The sequence below is a fragment of the Histoplasma capsulatum genome, genomic scaffold, assembly GCF_000149585.1.
Source record: "Histoplasma capsulatum NAm1 scaffold_9 genomic scaffold, whole genome shotgun sequence".
In the NCBI taxonomy this organism is placed as follows: domain Eukaryota; kingdom Fungi; phylum Ascomycota; class Eurotiomycetes; order Onygenales; family Ajellomycetaceae; genus Histoplasma; species Histoplasma mississippiense.
In genome coordinates this window covers 369,144-392,296 of record NW_001813974.1, presented here as the reverse complement: position 1 = coordinate 392,296, position 23,153 = coordinate 369,144, and the positions used below count along the sequence as shown (strand labels likewise).

Here is a 23,153-nt window from a genome sequence, read left to right as displayed (position 1 = left end):
ATGGGACATAGGCAAGATAGACCCTCGGCTGGAATGTGATAGGCGATGTCAATGGAGCTCGTGGGCGGGATTGAAATATGCTAAGCAAACAAAGATCAAACAAAGAGAACCAAAGAGAACCAAAGCAAACAGAGTAACAATCAAGACAGGAAAAGTACGGAACAAATCAGAGCCGAAATTGATATTGACATGTTACGCAGACGAAGCTTCTAACCAATTGATTTTACAATCTTGGGTCCACCGTCCCTGCGCGATCTCCTTTTCTGCTTGAAACACATGTGGCCCATTAGAGTGCGTGGCATGCCGTTCCGCACGCGGATCCGGGAATCCAGTATCCTTTTGACCAGCCACTCCTCCAGTGTTGCACCGGCGTGGCCAGCCAACATTTGAGGCCGACCCCCCGGATGTGGAGAGACACTGTCGTGGGGTGCGCCGGCAGTCCACTTCGCCCATGGCAAATGAGGGAGGGGTTTCTGCATGAAGATCAGCGGGAGAACGCGGAACAGTAATTGAAACTGATGGGAAGCAGACCTGGAACTTTTCGGGGAGTCAATGAGGCTCCACCATCATCCACAATCCTCACATCAGAAGGGGTATGGGTATATCATCTGCTGCATCTTCAAAGAGACTGAATTCTTCCCTGACCTTTACCAGCACCGGAACAGGGTCCAGCCAAGTTCATTGTTTTTTTTGTTGAAGATAGCATCTTTGGAATTTATTGTGCTTCTCACGGGGATGACAAAACTGGATCTCATACTTTTCAAAGCCTGCGTCAGGCAAAGTAAGATCTTCAACTTCATAGAAATTTTGCTGCCCAATTTTCACCACCGGCAAATCATGAAATTCTCACTTCATCCCAGCAGTTGACTTCTGCATTGACGAGAAGTGTCTATGCTCTTGGCCAAGTAGGCCCATCAATTGATTCCCCAGAGGGAACAGCGTTGAAGGGGGAGGCTCGCCATCCCAGATAGTGCCATACATAAATGGAGGCTCACCGCCCCAGAGAGCCTGAAGTAGCCTGACAGCTTCTGGTTTCCATTCTACCTGCACAAATGTTTGGGCAAGGCACATCACTACCGGAATAAGTATCTCCTCAGCATTGGCTGATTGAAACAGTTGCCATATGACCACAAAGAACCATCTGGTGGTCTCTCTGAAGAAATCAATAATGTTGACCATGAAAACCAGTTGTCTGAAGAGCCTTGTCAGAACTCTGCAGGCCTCTTTTTCACCTTTGCACCCGCTTCACAGTGCACTCAGCCTCACTCTCTCATTCACATGTTTATAGAGTTGTGTGTCACCTCATTCTTTCTGAGAGAGTGAGTCCATGATGTGATCTTTATGGGCTTTGAACACTGCATAAATGTGTTTGCAGGTCAGGATTGCTGAAAGGAGACTGGGGACATCCAGTACATGCTGAAGGATATGCAAGATGAGTTCAGCGGGGAGAAAGGGCGCCATTAGAGTAAATGACATCAAGATAAAGTGAACAAATTGAAGTCCAGTGTAGGTTGAGACACCAGACGAGAGAAACAGGACTGAAAATTAAAGAAAAGAAGAGACAAAGGAGGATGAAGTGTAACAGAGGGATGAGAGTCCTCTTATGAGCAGGTGAGACTTTGGTGCCAAGGCAGGAGGACCACTATCACTCCTCATTGATTCATAGCCCTTGTTCTCTTTGTGTTTCACCCCCTGTTCCTTTCCAGGTTCAGGCGCATTTAACTGCTTGAACTTTTCCCGGACACATTCCAAATATTAAGGCCATTTCACACTGTCATAAACTCCCGATCCGGTAACTTCACAAACACAGCCTAGCACGGGAAATAATAAGTATGCTAGTCGGTAACTACTGAAGAATCTGTGACTAAGATTGTCAGAATGTCAACAGGTGACAATCATAGGCTTCATGCCCCAGTCGCATAACTTACCATCAAGAGACAACTCAAGGCTTGCTAGGTTAGCTTCTTGAATATAAAAGAGAATTGATATCTTAGAGTATAAAGATATGTTAGTATTTTCTGTAAAAACACTTCTTTACAAAACTTGTATCTGTATCATTTTCTTTGTAACCGAAAATACATGAATTTCTAGAAGATTCGCTACGTATGCATCCATTGAGCCAAAAAGTCACTTTATAAAATGTCCAGCGAATTCAACTTTGAAATCAAACTAGCCAACTCAATCTTGAGCCACCAGCCAGCGATTCTCGGGCGTAATGGTTGACGGGATGACGGGTGTGCGGATGACGGGCGTATATAGTAAGATGCGGATGCAGAGTCGGGCACTTGCGCCTCCGGCGTCATGATGTACTGCTATAGATAGCAATTCCAATATTTCCACCATTGAATGTACTCGCCAAGTGTGAGGCAAAAAGAGGAAGTTGAATTCCTGTTTCTTGGATTGACCACTTCTCATGGCGCATCGTGGCCCTTCTTGTAATGCAAAAATAATGCCAATATACACAACCCGCCCTCCAACGCTGTTCCCTCTGGGGAACCAATTGATGGGCCTACTTGGCCAAGAGCATAGTCACTTCTCGTCACTGCAGAAGTCGACTGCTGAGATGGAGCGAGAATTTTGTTTTTTGCCGGTGGTGAAAATTGGGCAGCAAAATTTCTATGAAGTTGAAGATGTTGAAGTTTTTATGTTGCCTGATGCAAGCTTTGAAAAGTATGGGATCCAGTTTTGTTATCCCCGTGAAAAGCGCAATAAATTTGATCGCCTGATCGGTTGTGCTTTAATGCAGCGCGAATTATGTTTGAAAACACCGAGTCTAAAATTGTCTCTTTCGTGAATGTGAACACCGAAAGAAGCCATTGACATGTTTGGATCGTCGCAAAAAGAGTGTCAAAGTCGGGTAGACTCTTAAGAATCAGTGTGATGATCTCTGATGGCAGGCTTGTAATGCGGCAGTCCGTTCCATGAATGGATTCGGATAGAGAATCCATTGTTAGGAGGTTGAAAACAGAGAAGAACAGAGGAAGTGGGCGGGTCGTTGGTGCGGCTCTATATATCCCTCAGCGGTCTTGGCGGCTTGCCACTTGCACCCATAAATTGAGTGGCAGAAAAATCGCGCTAATTGTGCCTCGCCCCCAGACGACATCGATGGATAACCATCCATTGATAAATATTTTTGGACAACTAAGCGCTGTGAACTGTGGCCATCGTTTTACTCTTGATTAACTAAACTTCCATGAATTATTGACCTTGCCAAAGAGGAACAAAAAAAAACACATGTACGACAGAAAATCAAACAAGGCGTATTCCTCATTTGTACAGAAGGGCCAGAATGAAGTATCATTGGACCATTATCCAGTGCAGAGATGGAACAAGTTGAATGAATTGTAGCTAAACTGTAAACCGCGCCTACAGGAAGGAGGGACTTATGTTGGAACGCTGCAAGCAGCATCCCTGGAGAAGTGTGAACATTGCTATTCGTTACACGTGCAGCCAATAAGTTTGAACAACTAAATATCCTAGAGGCGGCCGGAGCCCAAAGGCTCTGTCGGATTCTAGAAGCTTTTTTAACACACATTATGGGAAAATGCCGACACAATAGTGAACTCCCACTGAGAAGTAGCCATATGACCTATATCCATGAGCACACAAGGGAGTCGTTCGTTTCGATCGCAGGTGGACATGGTCGGGTAACAACCGTGGCAAGGTATGAATAAACAGGGATTGTCCAATTATTGGACTCCCCTTCCTTCCATTCGTTGTACTCATTCTCGATGTACCTTGGTGAACAGTCAGCAATAAAGCCCACTGGACATGGAAATAATGCTTACCAACACTCAAATGTTATGTGCTACATCCCGACTTTCTTTCACAGAGGCCCGTAGATCAGCATCATATTGTTCTTTGTTCTGTGGTTCTATTGTCTCGAGTATCGCGGACATTTGCCCAAGTTTTTCAATGATTTTGAGCACCTCGCTATGTATCTCCATGATTTCATCTTGATGAGATGTATTGCCGCCGCCTTTGACGTCCGAGGAGGTTGACGAAAGTCTTCGCATGCCATGGTTGGCATTCGGCATGATTGCAAGTGAGCGCGACGGGGTTTCTCTTGAGATACGAATTTCCAATCGATGGGGCTAGATATAATAGACCAACTGAAATGGTTCGAAGAAAAACCAAAGTGAGAGACAAAGAAAAAAGGGGGAAGAGCAAACAAACAAAGACACAAAAAAGGAACACACCCAAAGAAAGTACCATACCATGGGCGTAGGCATGATAGACCAAATATGCCAAGCAAGCAAAGTTCAAACAAAGAGATCCAAAGCAAACGAGAGGACAATCAAGACAGGCAAAGTACGGAACAAATCAGAACCGAAATGGATATTGGCATGTTACACAGACAAAGATTCTAACCGATTCATTTTACAATCTTGCGTTCTTGCGTCCACTGTCCCTGCGCGATCTCCTTTTCTGCTTGAAACGCATGTGGCCCGTCAGAGTAGTAAGTGAAGGCCGCTCGTCCTTCCACTCTGCATGGAATTCTTTGACCAGCTCCTCGCAGCCCGGGATCAAATCGCTCCGCGGTTGCCACGTAGACTGCCATGCAACACGGTACTCCAAAATTGGCTTGCCCTTCCGCACGTGGATCCGGGAATCCAGTATCTTTTTGACCCGCCACTCCTCCTGTGTCGCACGGGCATGGCCAGCTGAGATTTGACGCCGACTGCCTGGATGTGGAGAGACGTCGTCGTGGGGTGCGCCGGCGGAAGCGCCCCCTTCGTCCATGGTAAGAGGGGGAGGGGTTTCTGCATGTAGTAGAAAATCAGCGGGAGAACGCGGGACGGTAATTGAAGCTGCTGAAAAGCTGACCTGGAACTTCTCGGGGAGTGAATGAGGATCTACCACCATCCGCCACCCCGTCTAGCTCGTCACCATGATCGGTGGGCGCCTCGCGGGCAGGCAGCGGTGGCGGGGAAGTCTGTCCACCTGCAGACTCGCCTGTGGGTTCATCACCGTGGACTATCTCCATCGATCCATCTACCACATCTACCACGATGGGGCCATCTGAAATAGGGCCGAGGTTAGCGGGTCGAAAAGACATATCGTGAACGAGTCTCAAGACGGACCTTTACTTCCACCCAACCGGCATGCGCGAAGGCCGGCTTCAGTGGCATTTTCCGCAGCCGTATCCGCCTCCACAGGCATGCCAAGGCGGTCGCTGGCAAAACCGCTCAGATTCGATCCGGAGGGGATGGTGGCGCGCTCGTCGGCATTTCTCCCGTCCCCGCCAAGTGGTCGGCTCCCGTCGTCCGACGAGATCTCCTCCAAAATTCTGTCAAAGTCATTTACTGGAGTTTCGGGGGGCTGGGACAGTTGGCTTGCAGGGCGAGAAGAGATGGGAGGTGTGGCAGAGGGGATTAGGCGGGGGGGCAAAGGGTGTCTGAGCTGCTGTGAGGGAGAGAATAGGGAAGTGAAAGCGTCGGCGGTGGGATTGGGTCTACGTGCTGGGGGTTTGGGGGGTGTGGAGATGGCGGGCAGGTTCGGGCTTTGTGACTTGGTGGCACTCATGGGATTTGGAGGTTGATAGAATTGGATCTTGTCCATGGTGACTGCGGCCATGGCTTTGCTCTCTGATTTTGGTTTCGGGGAAGCCTTGATTCTCGTTCTGCGATCGGTGCTTTTGGGAGGGGAAAATCCGGCGCTTTTATAGAGCGACAACTGGAAAAGCTCCTCCATCGGCAGAGCTCCCAAAGTTTACGAAAGCCTCATGGATACACCCCAGCATCTTCAGAAAACGCCTCGCCTCCTCACTTCAACACCGGGAACCACCCGCAAAACAGTAGCCGATCGCCATGCAACACGCGAATGCAACATCGAGCCAGGGTTCCTCCGGACCACGCCATTGATCAGGCCGGAGCTTAAGGACCATCAAAAGGTCACCATCGAGCACACACCCGGAAACGAGCGAGGCAAGCTGGCGTTATCTACGAGGATGAACACAGATTGGTCATGGGGACGTAGAATCGTCGACGAATTAGGTACGGAATAACAGGCACATGCGCTGTGCCCACGCCCTTGGATTATGCAGGAGGCCCCGTGTCATCGTCACACGATCACTGCGCCCCCAGTTCCCTCACCCCTTCAGCTGCAAACAACTCAGCGTCAGGTTTGCCGACATCCCTCGCCAATCAACAGAATCGTGGGCCTGGGCGTGGCAGGCAATGCGAAGACGGGATACCGGGCTTGGATACAAGGATCCACGGCCAACATTTCAGAGGAGCCAATGCAACTATCGATACCAGCCGGAGGCTCAGCCAAGGCGGCATTTTGTGTCCACACCCTTCCCATGTCACCTCATAGTGTTCTATCGCGTTCCTTGTAATCTCGCTACGTCGCAGGGAAGCGGGGCTCGTTGGATCCACGTAATCTCGGGTTTCGCCGGCATGAGGGATTTTTGCCATTGGTCACCATTGGCCAAGAGCACAACGAGCATGCACCCGCAATTGTAGGAACACGCCTCCCATGTTACATCCCAGTGTCCAGCCGAGTGTCGCTACACCGCTGGCGGGATGTTCGATCCAAGCAACTTCGGGTTTCGCCGACGTGAGGGATTTCTGCCATTGGTCAATAGTATATAGTGCATGTGCCGAAATTGGAGCTCGAACGGAAAGAGAGCTAGAAGAAGGAATGCGAGGAAATGGGGATGTTATCGCACGAGACTCGGAGGAAGCCCCTCGCAGGTGGACATGAGAGACACAAAGGGAGCGAGGGAAAATATTCAGAGAGTAAAGCCTGTTGTCCCCAAGCAGAGGCGGTGTGTGTGTTGTGTAAATGTAATCTTTAGATTGACGCGGTCCTTCCAAGAAGAGAGAAAATAGGGGGAAAGGCGGGCGCTGACGGGGAGCCTAGAAGGGATTTCGTTTGCGGGGAGGGAGTGGGGGACAGGAGCCGCGAGGGCGAAACGGTTCGGGAAGGAAGCTCGGCAGCAGGCTGTGGGAGGGCGAAAGGGGGGAAGCGGCAAGGGCAAAGGGGAAGGGCGAAGGGGAGGAGCGAGGCGAGGGAGGGAAAATATTGAGAAGGTGGAAGGTGCGTGGTCGAAGAGGGAAGAGGAGCGATCTTATATAGGCTCCCGGGACAGATCGATGATGTAACTCAAAGCGGCGAGCTCGAGCGGCGCCAAACCCGAACGGGCGACGGCAGGTTCGAGGCGGCCAATGGGCGGGGTCGACGGCGGCACGCCAGGCCCATTCGGGAAGCGGCGCGAGGGCGAGGCCGGATGCGGCCGCGTACTCACCGTCTGAATCTTTACTTTATATCACCCATAAATGCAAGACATTCAGTTGATTTCTACTTACATTTTGATGATTTCAAATACAAAATTGTGCAGTATTTGAGATGTCACAGAGAAGCCACAATCAGATAATTGATTAATATGAAATAGAAGGTGTTGTTCTTCAGTATTTATAAGATTCTGATAATAGATTGATATTGCCTCTGTTCTGAAGATTTGTTGATCTTTGAACCACTGCATCAAGATAACATGATTGATTCTGAATTCCTTTGCAACCTCAGCACATTTAGGAATCAATTGTCAATTCAATTGAGTGATCGCTTGCTCTATAATCACTTCGTTGAGTGGCATGGTGGGTGGTTGAAGTTGAAGAGTTGCAGGGATTCATGGAAAAAATAGGAGTTCATTGGGTGGATGAGTTCATTGGGTGGTGAGTCACGTTACTCGGGCCTTGGAGCTCACAAGTAGAAAGGACCATCCAGATACTTTGTTACTAGAAGAAACGAAGTACACTGTAGCTTGAATTTTATTCCCCAAGTTTCTACGTAACTCTCTCTTACTATTTAGCTTATTTTTTTAAAGTTTTTATCGTTTATTTCACTCTCAACTTTTAGTAGTTAGTTAACTTCGTCCCGTCGGCCGATCTATAAGTTATGTTCTAAGTTTACAACAGTTGCCACGTCTCAGGAAGTGCGATATAAATTACTACTTTAAAATGTCTGCGAATATATAATTTATATAATATGTTTAAACTCACAAAAGCCAGTGTGGTAAAGTTGTATTTCTTTTGAACTAAGTTTCAAACAAAATGGATTGTATAGCATGAAACGTTGACCACTAACTGTGCCCAGCACTCACTCCCTTCCATTAGTGAGTGCGTCACACTGTAAAAGGTATGCACACTGTAACGGAAGTGGGTATCTGTGGTATGCATTCATCAGAGAAACCGTATTTATAGAAAAACATGAATATCTTCAGCACCATAATAGATATGAGTTTCTATATTATAATTGAAGGTATCAGGATAACCAGCTATGACCATCTCGAGCTGCTGTAGCTCTCAATTAATAAAGAATTTCTTGAATTTTTTTTCATTCGAAATCTGCATGTTCTGAAATGAGAATAATAAGTCAAACAAACATCTATAGGGATTAACTATATATAGAAAGTATGTAATTCTATGTATTGATTTCTATCATATAATATTCTATTTATAAAATCGAATTCCAGCCTATTAAGATCATGAAGATAATTCCATCATTGTAATGGCGAAATTTATAGCGTGAGTTCGTAACAAAGATACCAATTCCGTTACAGTGTGAATTCTTTTACAGTGTGGTGCACTCACTAATGATAGTGAGTTGTGTTTGACATGATTAAAGTTTAATGTAATCAACCATCTAACGCTCGTTTCCACCTAACGCTTATCATTTCGCCATTACTATGATGGAATCATCTCAATGATATCTCAACAATGCAATTAGATTTTAAGATAAAATATTATATGATGAAAATAAATACATAGAATTACATACAAAAATATATAGTTAATCTTATAGATGTTTGTTTGGCTTATTAACTCATTCAGAACATGAAATTTTGAATGAAAATAAATTCAATGAACAGACAATCATCAAATCAATAAAAATTGCAATATTGTCAGATCTCTTTGACGGCAGATCTGTGAGCACATTGACAGAGCTCTGAAAATGTGATTTAACCACTCTTTATGAAATTGAAAATCTGATTTTCTGATTAGAAAGATGATTTTTAAATTTTTCAATCTTTTTCTTATTCAATTATGATTGCAGCTGTACAGAAGCTCATTTTTTTCTCTCTTTTTATTTTTGAGTTTTTTTTATATCTCTAAGTTTCTTTTCAATCTGCTGTTGAATGACTTTTGCAGTTTTATTTATCTCTTTTTACTGCTTTATTGTTTGATGAGTAGTATTTCATTGTATTCACTGCTTCATAATATCTGTCTTCTTCTACTTTTTAAGAATAATGTATTGCAACTTGGCATCCTTCTTACAAGTCTGTTCATTTTTTGAAAGCTGTTATTTGCTTGTGAATGTGCTGCATCTTTATCAGTGAAAAGGACTATGTCAATAATGAATTTGAAGAATCTAACAATTTTATGACTCTGTTACATTTGTGATGTTTTCTTTTTTAATTAAGAGCTTGCTGTAGCTGCCTGTTCTCTATTAAAAGAATCTCTTTATCAAGAACAAGATTTTCACTCATGTGGATCAGTTGATTAAAATCATTAAATATTCAATGCTATAATTATTTGACTTGTTTAATCATTTTTTACATGTCAACAATAAAAGTAAATGTTCTTGATCTATATTGTGTGTCTGAGGAGATGTAAGATAGTATTGCAAGCTTTTTAAGAACACATTCCAGATCAAATGAATATAGACCAGCAGTGGTAAACACAGATGCAATATTTAATGTTGTAAATGTCTCATATTATACAGAATAAAATAACTGTCAAAAAGATCTCTTTGTAATGCATATAAATTCCATTTCAGTTTTCATTTATTCATTCAATTGCTTGGAGTATGATTTGCTCAATGATTCAAATATTCTAATATCTAGTGGCTGTAATTGATGTGTAGAGTGAGGACATAGAACAGCAAGTAGAATCTGATTTCACTTTATATAATTGATGAATGTTATATTAACATGAAATGAATGATGATTTAATATAAAAAGTCTGTATCTGTATCTGGCTTTCTTTTTTATAAAAGATTTAAAGACCTTCTTTAATCATGTTAATTCATATTCATCATTGCTTTATTTATTTTCTAAAGCAGCAAAGTAGGTCTGATTCTTTTCATTATTAAAATTCTTCAGTCAAGTATCTTGCATATCTCTTGATTTTTCTTAATATATGAAAGCAGATGGGAGAGCAGTTTCATCAGTATAAATTACAGTAAATAATGTAATGAATTCTCAACTGCCATTCTGACTGACATCTATCACACATCTGAATTTGAGAGTGGTAATCAATACAATACATTTGAGAGTGTGGATGAGTTCTAATAGAAATCCTTTTTCATTGAAATTGTAAATATTGTCAGATTCAATATTGCATTATGTGATTTTTACTTACAGCTGTCAGATTAAGCAAGATCAGCAAAATAATCATCAAATCTCATAATACAAATAAAAAAATAGTAGTAGTAATAAATCTATTACAAGATTAAAATAATGCTTGAAATATGTTGAATTGTTTGCATTCTTGCATTTTTGGTTGATATTTTGCAAGTAAACTGACTTGATTACATCCTTGTGATGTTGGCAGAACCTTGTCACCCAGTTGACTTCAACAGACACTTTTAGAATCTCAACAATGAGATTATGAAGAATTTGAGATGTACAAGAGAAACTGTGATCTGTCAATTAATTGATATGAAAAAGGAGCTGTTCTTCTTGTGAATTTGAAAGATTTTTGCAGTGGATAGAGATTGCTTCCTTTCTTGACACTTGAAGATTGTTATAACACTGTGATAATGTATGACAGCTGATTCCATATTTTTTTGCAGTTGTAGTGTAATTAGGAACCAACTGCAAGTTCAAATCATCAATCGCTGCTGGTATAACTGCTTCATGGTGCATGTTGTGGGTGTTTGAAGGTGGATGAATGAAGGGAGAATTTGGCGAGCGTTAGGTGTAAGCGAGCGTTAGGTGGTTGGTTACGTTATATAGTTAGCACAGCTAGTGATATGTTGTAAAAACTAACACTGCTTGGAGAGCGCGTCTAATCGCCGAGCTAACAAAAATTTACTCGAATATTACTAACTTGTTATCAGTTATATCCTATGATCTATGTATACTAGTATTTATGTAGAATATCCTGTCGATTCTACTGATTACTAACTTACATAGTAACGAAAAATACACTGATTTTTGTGATGCTTCACTTGATGATTGATTGAGTGGGGATGAGATGACTGACTCTTCGAGGGTCGATGTTAGATGGGATTCAGCAATAATGATATAACTAATTACTATTTTCTTAATAAGACTGTGGATATGAAGAATTCCAGTAAAGTTCACATAGTTCAACCGGGTAGGTGCTACATCAGACTCTGAAAAACTACCTGGGCGAAATAGAGGGTTAGTACTATTACCAAAATCCATTCAGTTGCTCAAGCATAACTCGGAAACTCACCTCGTGGATGATTTATCTGGGGTAGTAGGATCATCCAGAACTTTATTACTCGGCAAAGTTCTTAAGTCACTCCTCTGCGTGTAAACTGCAGATCCGAGCGAAGAATGCACAACTTTTCAAGGCTCCAACACCCCTTTCTTTCTCCAGTGTCTCCTTCGGTCTTTTTTAACCTGCATAATGGCAATGTTTCTCCCGCGGTTGTCTAAAGTCTGCACTGACGAACCAGCGGCCACGAAATGGGTGGCCATCGCAACACTATACAGTACATGCAGCGGCCAGCAACAGTGTAGACCAGCAAAAAAATTGATCAAGGGAGAGAACAAGCAAGATCCCTATATCCACCCCATACATGCCCCCTTCATAAATACGAAGTTGCGCAGCACTGAAAGTCCCGTTCCATGTGAACCAATGTACAGTACAGACCCTCTAATATCCCCTTGATAAACGGCTCCGGAAACATGTCTGGCGGATAGTCGGAGGACGTTGGCAAGGGCATCTAATCTATTATGCGAGTTTTTCCCGCCACAGCCGGCAAGAGGGGAGGCCAGTTCAACCAGGTCAACGCCTGCATCAACTGGGCCTGCATCAACTGGGAATGGGAATTGATTGATCTTTGGGTTCCCAAAATAATGCCCGGATCTTATCTTCTTCTTCTTCTTCTTCTTCTCCTTCACTGATTCCACAAGGGGTAAAGAAAAGGTTTTGAGGGGGCTCCCAATTTTGCCCCATCCGACATTTAGAAAATTAGCGAAGACGAATCATCTAAGGTCGGAAAGGTGAGCCCCTCATTAAGTTCAAGTTGGCCATCCATCCCCTCACCCCTGAACTTCAGACGGATTCGAAAAATAGTATGTCGAGCTTCTGGATGCGCGTGCAGACGAGGAAAAATCATCTCGTGGTTCTTTAGGATTTTTTTATCTTTCTTTCCACGAGGATGGGAGAGTCGTCAGATTGTTGCCATGAAGAGCGACATTTGAGAATCCGGCGACTTAAAATTGTCGAGCTTCGAACTTGCAGTTTGGAGACCAGTGGGAGAGAAGATGGGATATTCTCCGCCGGTTTCGCAAAGTTGCACTCTTTTTTTATTTCTGGAGGGGCGGGCTGGTTAGTGCTGAACATCAGCGGACTCGGGTCAAAAATTCAGCTGCTGCAACCCAACCTGCAAAGTAATTTGTTGTGAGATAAAAAGGTATTATTATTTGGCTCCTTTTTTCGTATCTAACATATACTGCCTACAAGAAGCAACCACTGGTTAACAATTCAGAGCTTATGTCCAAGGTTTTGGCATGAAATAGAATTTCCCCAAATTTCTACTTAAGATTCGCATATATAATCGCGTACAACAAAAAGAAATCGTCAAAGAATAAAGGAAACAGAACCAGATTCTTAACGCCGCGGGCTTTACTTTATTGAAGCAGAGCGGTAGTAGAAAAAGGAAAATATCTCGCCGACTTTCAGCTCATTTAGCTAACCAACGCTGACCTATTTCCCCAATGTTCCTCCAAGCTGAAATTCCCCAAAAATTAAACACTCGAACGGACTATTCAACTCCCAGACGATGCACGTATTTGCTTCACTCCCATCCACTCTGTGGCCAATATTCCGTCATCAGCAGATCTTGGACGCTTGGGTTTTGATCGACTAGCCTGAGTATTGTCAGCTTCCCACTGCGCAAGGTAGAGGCGAACTAATTTTTCATCTAGCGGCGGAGAGGCCAGCCCCCCCGGGTAGTCCTTGAGAGCACGGTCGATGTTTTCGGTACTGTAGATTGGCATGTTTTCATACATCTCCCAACGGGTGAGCCCTTTGTAATACTTCTGCTGCAGCATTGGTTGCAGCGGCTTCAGGCGACTGTTGGGCTTGCTGGTAAGTTTCTCGACCCATTCACCATATGGCAGAGTTTCCAATTTTTGATTTGCGCACCGTGCAATTAGGTCGAATGTATCGTTCACGGAAACATACTTTGACGAATGTGGGACTATGTGGAATGCCTTCCCCAGGTTCTTGTTTGACGAAGAGATGTGGAGAATGGCAGAACAGACATAGTCAACCGGGACAACGTCTTTCCGCTGACCAGGAAGCAAGGGGCAACATCCGATCTCGAAGCATGTGTTGATCAAACGACAGAGGAAATCATCAGGGTTGCCAACACCGCTGACAGTGTGACCCGTGACGGATCCCGGTCGGTATACGGCGACAGGGAATCCCCGGTTGATCAAATTCTGTAGCATGTATTCAACGACCCACTGGCTCTGGGCGTATCCATGGTCGTATGACAGCGCATCAAGGTGAGGCAGCATTGGGCCATCTTCGGAAACTCTCGAGGCGCCGGTGATCATTCCTGTAGGCCCGAAACAGGAGATGCTTGAGACGTAATGAAGCGTCTTGGGTCTTCCGATGCTAACGAGACGCAGGATGTTCAGAGTTCCGATGACGTTAGCGGCGCGATGAACGGAGTAAGGCTGGATATAGTTGACACGTGCGCCGAGATGGAACACCACGCTCGCCCATTCGGCAATCTCTTCAAATCTTTCCTTGGTAAATCCCAGGTTGTCGTCCTCGAGGTTTCCAGGGAGGACAAGCAATTTCGCCATGAGCGATTCGTTCCAAAGTTTGTATTTTTCCAGGATCTGGCGAAGGCGCTTGAAACCCGTCTCAACGCTAGAAGCACGCACCAGGCATCCCACCTGGTGGACATCTGGCATCTCGAGCAATCGGACCAGGAAAAAGGCACCCACAAAGCCGGTAGCACCTGTCAGGAAGACACGGCCTTCCGTATCGCGACGCCAGTTGAGAGGAGATTTGCTGGGGACACTGATGCATTCACCTAATTTGGCATCTGCTAACCAGAGTTGTCGCTCGTCCTTCTCGATGAATGTTCCCTTCCTGAAGCTATCGATTACAGTTGCTAGCCCGATCAAGGTGGAGTTGTCGTAAAGTGTTAACGTCGAGATATCGATGTCGAACTCGTTTCGAATTCGGTGAATGAGCACAGCAGCTTGAAGAGAAGTGCCACCCAAGAGGAAAAAGTCATCATGATCCTCAAAACTTGTTATACCCAAGCCTAGGATGTCATACCAAAGTTGTTGCAAGCGATGTATAGTTGTCATCGATTTTAGGTGTTTTGAAACCGACTCTGATTGGGCTTGGGCTCTTTCTAGGTACATGGTGACGAGTTTCTTGCGATCAACCTTATCGTGGGAATTTAAGGGCAGTTTGTCGATCAGTTCTATGCGTGGGATCATGTATTCTGGGAGCATGATCTTCAACCTATCGGCAACCCCAACGAGCGTATCTGTTGAATGAAGACTTGTAACAGCGTATGCCACCAACATTCCTCCTGTTCCATGGCCGGAAGTATCAACTTTAAATGCGGCAGCATCTGAGAAACGACCTGTCTTTAGCAATGCTGTTTCAACAGCCTCCAACTCAATACGGAATCCACGGATTTTAACCTGGTTATCGCGTCTGCCAACGAAAAAGATGCGACCGGACTGGTCCCGTTTGACAAAATCACCAGTGCGATAAACCACGCTTGACATTCCCAATTTCGTCAAGCCGTTAATTTCGAGAAAAGCTTCAGAGTTTTTTTGAGGATTGTTAACGTAGCCGCGGCTGACGCCTGGCCCGCCCAGATATAATTCTCCGACCTCGCCATCTTTTACGGGACACATGGACTCATCAAGGATGAAGGCTGATGTTGCACCAATGGGCTTTCCGATACTGATCGAGTCTTCCTTGGTATCATCAAGGGTGACTCTGTGCGCAAGAGCAAATGCACAGCATTCGGTCGGGCCGTAAGCATTAATTAGCTGGCCTGGTGGCGCGTTTTCTAGTATGGTTTTCACGGCCGATGGCTGAGCAACTTCTCCTCCGATCATGCACATCTTTAGGCCAGAAAATGCTGACGGGTGGACAACAGCTGCGAGATTCAGAACAGCAGACGTTGTCGCCATGACTGTTATGTGAAACTTTTTTACTGTGTCGGCCAGTGCAAAGGGATCGAGGAGGATATTCTTAGAAACGAGAACGACGCGAGCCCCTCGTAAAAGGGGTGCCCATACATCGACAAGGGAGACATCAAAGCTGGTGCTGTTTACATGTGCAACGGCATCTTCCTTGTCTAGAGGAACAAAAGGAAAGTGACAAACAACCTCCAGAACTGATCGAGCAAGGATTTGGACCGCCTTGGGCTCACTTGTGGTTCCTGATGTATGGATTAGATGGGTACGATGTTCGAATGATGTCGAAACAGGAAGATCAGGCGAAGCCTCGGCGCATGGGATTCCATTCTCAACTTCATCCTCACTGACGACCAATTGATGGAAGCCGGATAAACGGTTTTCGTTTGCACAATCGACAATTGTGTACCGTGTGTTGAGCTTTTTTAATCTCGACTCTAGCTGCTCGTCGCTAAGGTTTGGGTCCAGGGGGACACAGCTTCCCCCGGCATATATCACTGCAATCTGAGTGATCACGTCATTGACACTGGGGTAGACAATAATCCCAATGGGCTCTTCCAAACTGATTCCCTTTTGCCGGAGCTGAGACGCTAGGCGTATGCTCCTTAGGCGAATTTCTGTGTAGGTCGAAATGCGAATGCCGTCGACAACTGCTGGTGCATCAGGAGTGAGAAGGGCTTGAGTATCGAAAAGCTGACCCAAACCGTCGCCGCGTTGAACGAGGAAGTTATACTCGGAGCTCATCATTAGATGCGTTGAAAGCTAATTGAGGAGGAGGAGATTTCGCAATTTGTTTGGAGAATGTCGCAAGAAAGCTCTATCTACAATTTGTTTCTCTTCGAAGAACCTTATATTTACAAGTCAGGGGATTTGCTCGGATAGCTCGCAGGCTAGAGTGTACCCTATTTTCGTTTCGAGCCAACCAGGGCTCCGTGCAAGACATATTTCAGTGTGTGTGGCTCATAATTGAGTGGCTGCAACTGATCGTCATCTCATGCTCATCATATCAAGTCATGACCCAATTTTTGAGAAGTGGAAATGCGTTGTCAGAGTGTGATTGAAATTTGGATCCCACCCGAGGGACACACCTGAAGTGCCGTCCTACCTTCGGCGATTGTCCAAGGTGGGGGGCTGAAGGAACACGACTCTTAAAGAGGGCATTTCTAAATTTCTCTCGGTCGAACTTTCTGCAAGATCTTGCTAACTTCATTCTACCTCAAAATTTCAAAATGGCTTCCCCCAAAATCGTAGCGGTATTCGGTGCTACAGGCAACCAAGGGGGCTCTGTTGCTCAATCCCTCCTCGGAAACAAGGGCAGTTTCCAAGTTCGTGGTATTACTCGCAATCCTGAATCAGGGAGAAGCAAAGCTTTGGTTGATCTTGGTGCCGAGGTCGTTAAGGCTGATGGTTTCAATCCCGCTGAAATGGTCGAGGCTTTTAGAGGGGCCTGGGGAGCGTTCGTGAATATTAACTCGGATGATAAGGTAACTCTCTATCTAAACATTCGTATCTTTCTATTTTATTTCCTCACGTGGTCAAACACTTAAAGACTGAATCAGATTTTCACCGATCCAACGGCTCCCACCGAATTTGATCTGGGAAAAATTATTATCGACAGTGCCGTTGAGGCTGGCGTCCAGCACATCGTCTTCAGCTCCGGTCCTGCCTGCACGGAGTTGACCGGAGGCAGGGTCCAAATGAATGCCATGAACAGTAAGCCACCCGTGGATTGGCTTTTTCTCGCTCACCACTGATTGATGCTGTGTGACGGTCAGTGAAAAACAAAATCGAAAAGTACATTCGCTCAATTGGAAAATTTTCCACTGCTGCATTTATCTGCGCGGGGTGGTACTTGGAGAACTTCCTGGCCAAGGAAGTCGCGCCAATTTTTGGCGGCTTCCCGCACTTCCCTAATCCGGAAGGGCTCCTCACATTTAGGGTTCCGATGTGGGGAGGGAAGGAGGACGTGCCATGGCTCAGCATGACTGACGATTACGGCGACATAATCCAGGGTCTATTTTTGGAGCCCGAGAAGTGGAATGGCCATGTTGTCCATGGAGTGAGCGACATTCGAAGCTTCAGCGAGTTGGTTGGAGCATTCCAGCAAGGTATGTGCAGAAACTCGTATTTGGCCGATGCACAAGAACGAGATGGGAAATAAGCAGGTGCAGGGTATTGACACAATTCTAGTGACCGGAAAGCAATCTCGCTTTGATCCCCTCCTGCCATCCTGGGAGGCATTCGATACGCATGGAATTCATGAGCTCCAAGATGTGAAGTTGATGTTTGCGTTCACGCAAATAACTGGTGGACGATATTTTGGTGAGAAAGCAACTGAATCTGATACAGCGGCGCAGCTGAAGGCGGCCGGAGCTCGGGCCAGAGGCCAAGATGGCCAGGAGATCCAGCTTATCACTGCTGAAGAATGGTTCAAGCGGCGGTTTACCGCTCAAGGACCTTTTGCATGATGAGGCTGGAAACTGGAACCTGCAGGAGATGGACAGTAGAAATGTGTTCGAGAAGCGCCCATCTCGGGAAGATGTTAGTTCATTGGCTGGCTGGTCATTTGGACCTGGAGCTGCTTTATCTCAGCCTATCGGCTTAGCTTTAACTAAGTATTCAGTTGGAATTAAAACGGCTTATACAGACTAATGGTGCGATTCTCCACCTCTTCTGCACGAATATCTCATCCATTCTTCCCATAATAGACGGCATTCAGACCGCCGAATTTTTAGATGCGGTGCAACTATTGTATTGACTTGTCATTTATTTATTGTCTGTGCTGGGAATGGACGTTTGCGAATTCCGTTGTCGTTCGCTGGTCGTTCAATGAAACCTGGTGGCTGGCTGGTCGTCCAAGCTCACTGAGAAGTTCCAATGAGAATCTGGTGTCGGATCGACAGTGTACAGATTCCTGCGCTGTCATCCACCCTGCCCGCTGCTCAAATGTTGTTCTGCACCATTTCTTGGAATTCGACAACGTAATAGTCCGTAACCTGCGGCGGATGTCTGCATGAGAAAAGACCTGATTTTCAGCACCCCAATTTTGGGGCCGCACCGTGGCACAAACAAAAATTTTCCAAATTGGGTCGGAGCTGCGAGGAGCTTGACAAAACCTGAACCTGCGGGATGCAAGAATGACTGCCAGGCCCGGGAAGGGTATATGTTACAATGTAAATGCTTCGCTCCTGGTTAGTATTCCGAAGAAAACCAGCATATCCTTTTGAATTGCACCCTCAGAACTTTGCCGCGAAAATGTCGAGGCTAATTGACAAAGAACAAAACAAGAGGAAACGGCCTATGAAGGTCATTGTTGCGGGGCTATGCAGGACAGGAACGATGTGTAAGCGCTTCCATTGATCAGGGTTTCGCTACGACTCAATAATTTCCTTATTCCAAGCTAAGGATCTATGGGATTTGTATACTGATGTGCTTCAATAGCGATGAATATAGCTCTTCGCCAGCTGGGCTTCACAACCTGCCATTTGACCGAGCAGATGGAAGATCCGAAACGGTATTTCACACTCTGGACCGAAGCAATGAACTGCAATTTCTTGAACAAAGGCCGACCCTATGGTCGAGAGGAATTCGACCGCCTCTTGGGTGAATACGATGCCTGCCTCGACATGCCCTGTTGTCTCTTCTGGAAAGAGCTTCACCAGGCATATCCAGACGCCAAAATCATCCTCACTAATCGAAGCGTCGACTCCTGGATGGACTCGATGCATAAAACGATTTTCCCTTATATCCAGCGATGGCACACGCAGGCCCTGAAATTCCTTGATTCCGATATGACGCGGCCGATCGTTGTGATGATGGAAACGTCATTTAAGGTACTTTGCAACAACGACTATGGAGAAAGATGCCGCCAGGCCTATATCAATCACTATGAAAAAGTCAGGAGTACGATTCCTAAGGACCAGCTTCTCGACTTTAATTTTGGCGACGGCTGGGAGCCGCTTTGTAAATTTCTGGGAGTTCCTGTCCCGGATGGTTCGTTTCCCAAAACAAATTCCGCCGATATGTTTAACGCCAACGTGGAAGCAGAATTGTGGAATACGGTCCGGGGCTCGGCCAAGTTAGTCGGCACGTATTTGATACCAGCTGTTGCAATTTCAGCTGGGGTATGGTTGTGGGCTGCCTGAACAATGTAACGTCTGTACATGTACAGTACATACATCTATGTAGCATTCAATTCCTCAAATTCAAGCTGGACACTTTCTGCTCCTAGAGCCAAGTTGTAGGAATAAAAACCTTCGGGCGAGTTCACAAAACAGGAAATTTACCGAGCAAGCCCGCTTCGGCTTTGGGGACAGAGAACGAATGTTGTACCACGATCAGATCAATCTGGCCTGGCGATGAGACCAATCCTGGTTTCTTGTCTTTTTTTTTTTTTTTCTTTCTCTTTTGTTTTTTTCAGCATCTGCATTCTTCGTCATCCAGCCACAATACAAATTTTGAAGCGCCAATGAGGTGCTGGACCCTGAGCTCGGGAAAAGAGTTGGAAAAAGCCAACTCTGCCCAGAAGCGACTCGGCGCATTCGCGAGTAATGCCCCTGTCATTGTTGACAGATGTGTTCTTCAAAATGACGCACAGGTTGACACGTACATGTAACTAATCAAATCTGACAAAAACACCAAAATTGCGCCTGAAATGCATGTGTGCCTTCGGTGCGGGGTTTGGGGTACGCTGGCCCACGAAGCACCTGGCATGTCATTCTTTGGGGTCAACATAATGCCACATGAAATAACTGAATATCCAGCTGAGAGCCAACGGCGCGTAATGTTGCTGATCGAGAGCATCTCCGCCAGGAGTCGAGTAATTCCCTTTATCTATGGTCCGTAGATATGGTGCGAGCCCCATCCTGATATCACTTGCATACATAATAACTAGGAGCTGCCGATCAGTGTAGAAAACAAAGTCTTTTTTAAGTCACAACTACGCCGAGCCAAGTGGCTTTGTATTCCAGAGGTTTTTATTTTCACTGTTTCTTTCGACCAGGCGTCATCCCCAGTCGATACCCCATACAAGCTAGGATAGGTGGTGAGAAACCGATATTTTGAAGTAATATCCAGTTCTCCTTGCCCTTGATAAACATATTGAATCAGACACGAAAGATGAAGTCCTTCATGGAAGAAGAATCGCTCAAGCAGCAAGAGACAACAAATCATACAATTGCTCAGCCGCTTCCTCGTCAGACTCCTCTACCCACTGTGTCGCAAGATGATACGGAGGTATTTGAAGTAGTCATTGTTGGTGTATGTAGCAAATCCGACGGGCGTGCGATTGCATCAAGACAAATTCATTTCATTAACATCCCTCTCAGGCCGGACCAGCGGGCCTTCTACTCAACCTTTTGCTCGCACGTTACGGGTTGCCAGACTCCTCCCGCTTATGCATCGATTCCAGTCCGTCACCACTCAAAGTAGGGCATGCCGATGCCATGATGCAACGGACCTTGGAGGTTTTCAAGAGCTTGGATATAGCCGATGAGCTCTGGAGCCAAGGTCTTCGCGCCTACGAATTCACTAGATGGATCAAGGATGCCAGCGCCCCCACCGGCTTCATTCGGCAGTTTTCGCAGTTCACCAACCAACTGAAGGGGAGATATCAACCGGCTATGGTTCTGATGTCACAGGGGAGGATTGAACGAATCCTCCACGATGATCTGAAAAAATATTCAAAGAGAGGGGTCGTTTGGAACTGCCGGGTTGTGGATGCCAAGATTGAGAATGGTGCAGGGTCTGATTTTCCTGTCAAGGCAACGATGCAACTGAATGGCGAAATGCGCACGGTTAGAGCGAAGTATTTGATTGGGGCTGATGGCGCACATTCAGTGGTAAGAAGGGCGATGGGTATAAATCAGGTTGGAGGCTCTATTGGCGATATTTGGGGCGCTATCGACATGGTGGTTGACAGTGATTTCCCAGATATTCGTAGACCGGTTCATTTAACCTCTACCAATCGCATAGTTTCAATAATTCCTCGCGAAAAGAGGAATGATGGAGAATACCTGACCCGGCTATACGTGCCATTCGCTGAAGATGACCCTATTGAGCAAAAGAATGCCGCAGTTGTGCTCAACACAGAAGAATCCCAGCGGGCTAGAAGAGCCAAGATTACCCCTGAGCTCATTTTGCAGCGTGCCAGAGACCTTTTCCACCCATATTACATCCGACCCAAGCAGGACATTGAGTGGTGGACAGCATATCAAGTTGGGAGGCGCGTGGCTGAACGTTTCGTCGAAAAAGACGAAGCCGGAAATTCACGCGTTTTCCTCGTCGGAGACGGTTAGTAAAACTTTCGAAGTAGCCCCTGGTGAGAGCACGAGAGAAAGCGCTAAAAATGTATATCAGCTTGCCATACCCACTCTCCCGCCATGGGCCAGGGAATGAACGTTGGCTTGATGGATAGCTACGATCTATCGTGGAAGCTCATATATGCAATCAACGGGCTCACACCAGAGCCAGAGAAATTTTTTGACACGTTCTCCCATGACCGCCTGAAAAATGCTAAGACCCTTGTCGAGAATGACAGAGACTGGTATGAGACTCGATATATGATTAAGGCTGAAGATAATGTCCAGTCACAAAATTTTCTAGAGCAGGAGCTGCACGCTTTCATGGTTGGTGTCATTGAATACGATGATGGATACCTCGTCGATGAGAAAACTGGAACCTCAGAAGGGCTGATAAAAAGTTCCAACTTCATCAACGGAGTTCTGAGGGAAGGGCGCCGACTTGGAGACACAATGATCACTAGGTTTGCAGATGGTGATATCAGACATTCGCAGGACGAGTTCCCCTCGGATGGACGCTTCCGCATACTTGTCTTCGCATCTGACGATCTCACCAAAGCTGCGGAGGGGATATCTGCGTCTTCGCTTAACAAGATCTGTCAAGATGTATTGCCCTCGTTTGTTCCAAAGACGGTAGAACTAGTGCTTTTCACGCCATTTGACTCTCTTTCTTTTGAGTGGACGGATATACCGCCTGTTGTCAAACAGGAAGCTGAAATGCGGGTGCATTATCTTGCGCCAGAAGGATATGCTGCTTATGGCGTTGATATGAAGTTGGGTGCCATCACTGTGGTTCGACCAGACGGGGTTGTGGGAACCATTTCAAGGCTGGACGACACGCAAAAGATCAGTAACTATTTGAAAAGATGCTTGCGGACGGTTGTGTAGGTTGTTTGTACTGTACAGTGGCGTTGAAGGAAAAGCGATCCCAGCTTCTTAGTTAGGGCTAGTTCATGCTGGAGCTTAGTAATCAAAACCATAACCCTATAAACCAATTCAATTCTTTCTATCAACGGCTGCCCTTCAAGTTGTCGAATCGGACACTGCATATTCGAGAGCTATACAAGATCCGTACTTGATTGGTGGGCCGGTTTGTACTACGCTGGAGTAAGTTCCACTTTTGTGGAACCAGTTCAGCTATGAAGTCGATCCTCTGGTGTGGATGCGTGAATGCATGCCACAATGGAGAGCTCCACCATGGCGAAATCCCAATTTTGGGTGCCAGTCAGCCCCTGTCCAGGAGAGTCTGAAATCTTCCAAGATTGGTGTTTCGAGTGGATCCGGCTTCAATAAGAATGGCAACAATTTTCCGAAGGCAGCAAGCTCGATGTTCCCCAATATTAGAGAATATTTTGTTTTGGAAATCTTGTGGAAACACCGCGCGGCCATGATGGACAAGTTTGTGTCTGCATCATCATTGTCCCTTCTCCGCCATTCAGTCTCTTGCTATTTATCTTTGGCAT

The 23,153-nt window shown here is 45.7% G+C and overlaps 5 protein-coding genes across 5 annotated transcripts; 3 read left to right on the top strand and 2 right to left on the bottom strand.

Moving 5' to 3' along the window:
- Window positions 1–4,380: 4,380 nt before the first annotated feature.
- HCAG_07591 (predicted protein) lies at window positions 4,381–5,577 on the bottom strand (the record flags this gene model as incomplete). The annotated part of the gene is made up of 3 exons (XM_001537232.1): window positions 4,381–4,763; window positions 4,828–5,022; window positions 5,085–5,577. The coding sequence occupies 3 exons, from the start codon at window positions 5,575–5,577 to the stop codon at window positions 4,381–4,383; spliced, it is 1,071 nt and encodes a 356-aa protein (XP_001537282.1).
- Window positions 5,578–12,973: 7,396 nt separating this feature from the next.
- Window positions 12,974–16,135, bottom strand: HCAG_07590 (predicted protein; the record flags this gene model as incomplete). Its single annotated transcript, XM_001537231.1, has 2 exons — window positions 12,974–13,280; window positions 13,392–16,135. The coding sequence occupies 2 exons, from the start codon at window positions 16,133–16,135 to the stop codon at window positions 12,974–12,976; spliced, it is 3,051 nt and encodes a 1,016-aa protein (XP_001537281.1).
- Window positions 16,136–16,620: 485 nt separating this feature from the next.
- Window positions 16,621–17,859, top strand: HCAG_07589 (conserved hypothetical protein; the record flags this gene model as incomplete). Its single annotated transcript, XM_001537230.1, has 4 exons — window positions 16,621–16,875; window positions 16,951–17,104; window positions 17,167–17,499; window positions 17,582–17,859. The coding sequence occupies 4 exons, from the start codon at window positions 16,621–16,623 to the stop codon at window positions 17,857–17,859; spliced, it is 1,020 nt and encodes a 339-aa protein (XP_001537280.1).
- Window positions 17,860–18,691: 832 nt separating this feature from the next.
- HCAG_07588 (predicted protein) lies at window positions 18,692–19,536 on the top strand (the record flags this gene model as incomplete). Its single annotated transcript, XM_001537229.1, has 2 exons — window positions 18,692–18,734; window positions 18,833–19,536. 2 exons carry the CDS (start codon window positions 18,692–18,694, stop codon window positions 19,534–19,536), a joined length of 747 nt encoding a protein of 248 aa, XP_001537279.1.
- Window positions 19,537–20,509: 973 nt separating this feature from the next.
- HCAG_07587 (predicted protein) lies at window positions 20,510–22,578 on the top strand (the record flags this gene model as incomplete). Its single annotated transcript, XM_001537228.1, has 3 exons — window positions 20,510–20,650; window positions 20,719–21,682; window positions 21,749–22,578. The coding sequence occupies 3 exons, from the start codon at window positions 20,510–20,512 to the stop codon at window positions 22,576–22,578; spliced, it is 1,935 nt and encodes a 644-aa protein (XP_001537278.1).
- Window positions 22,579–23,153: the final 575 nt, after the last annotated feature.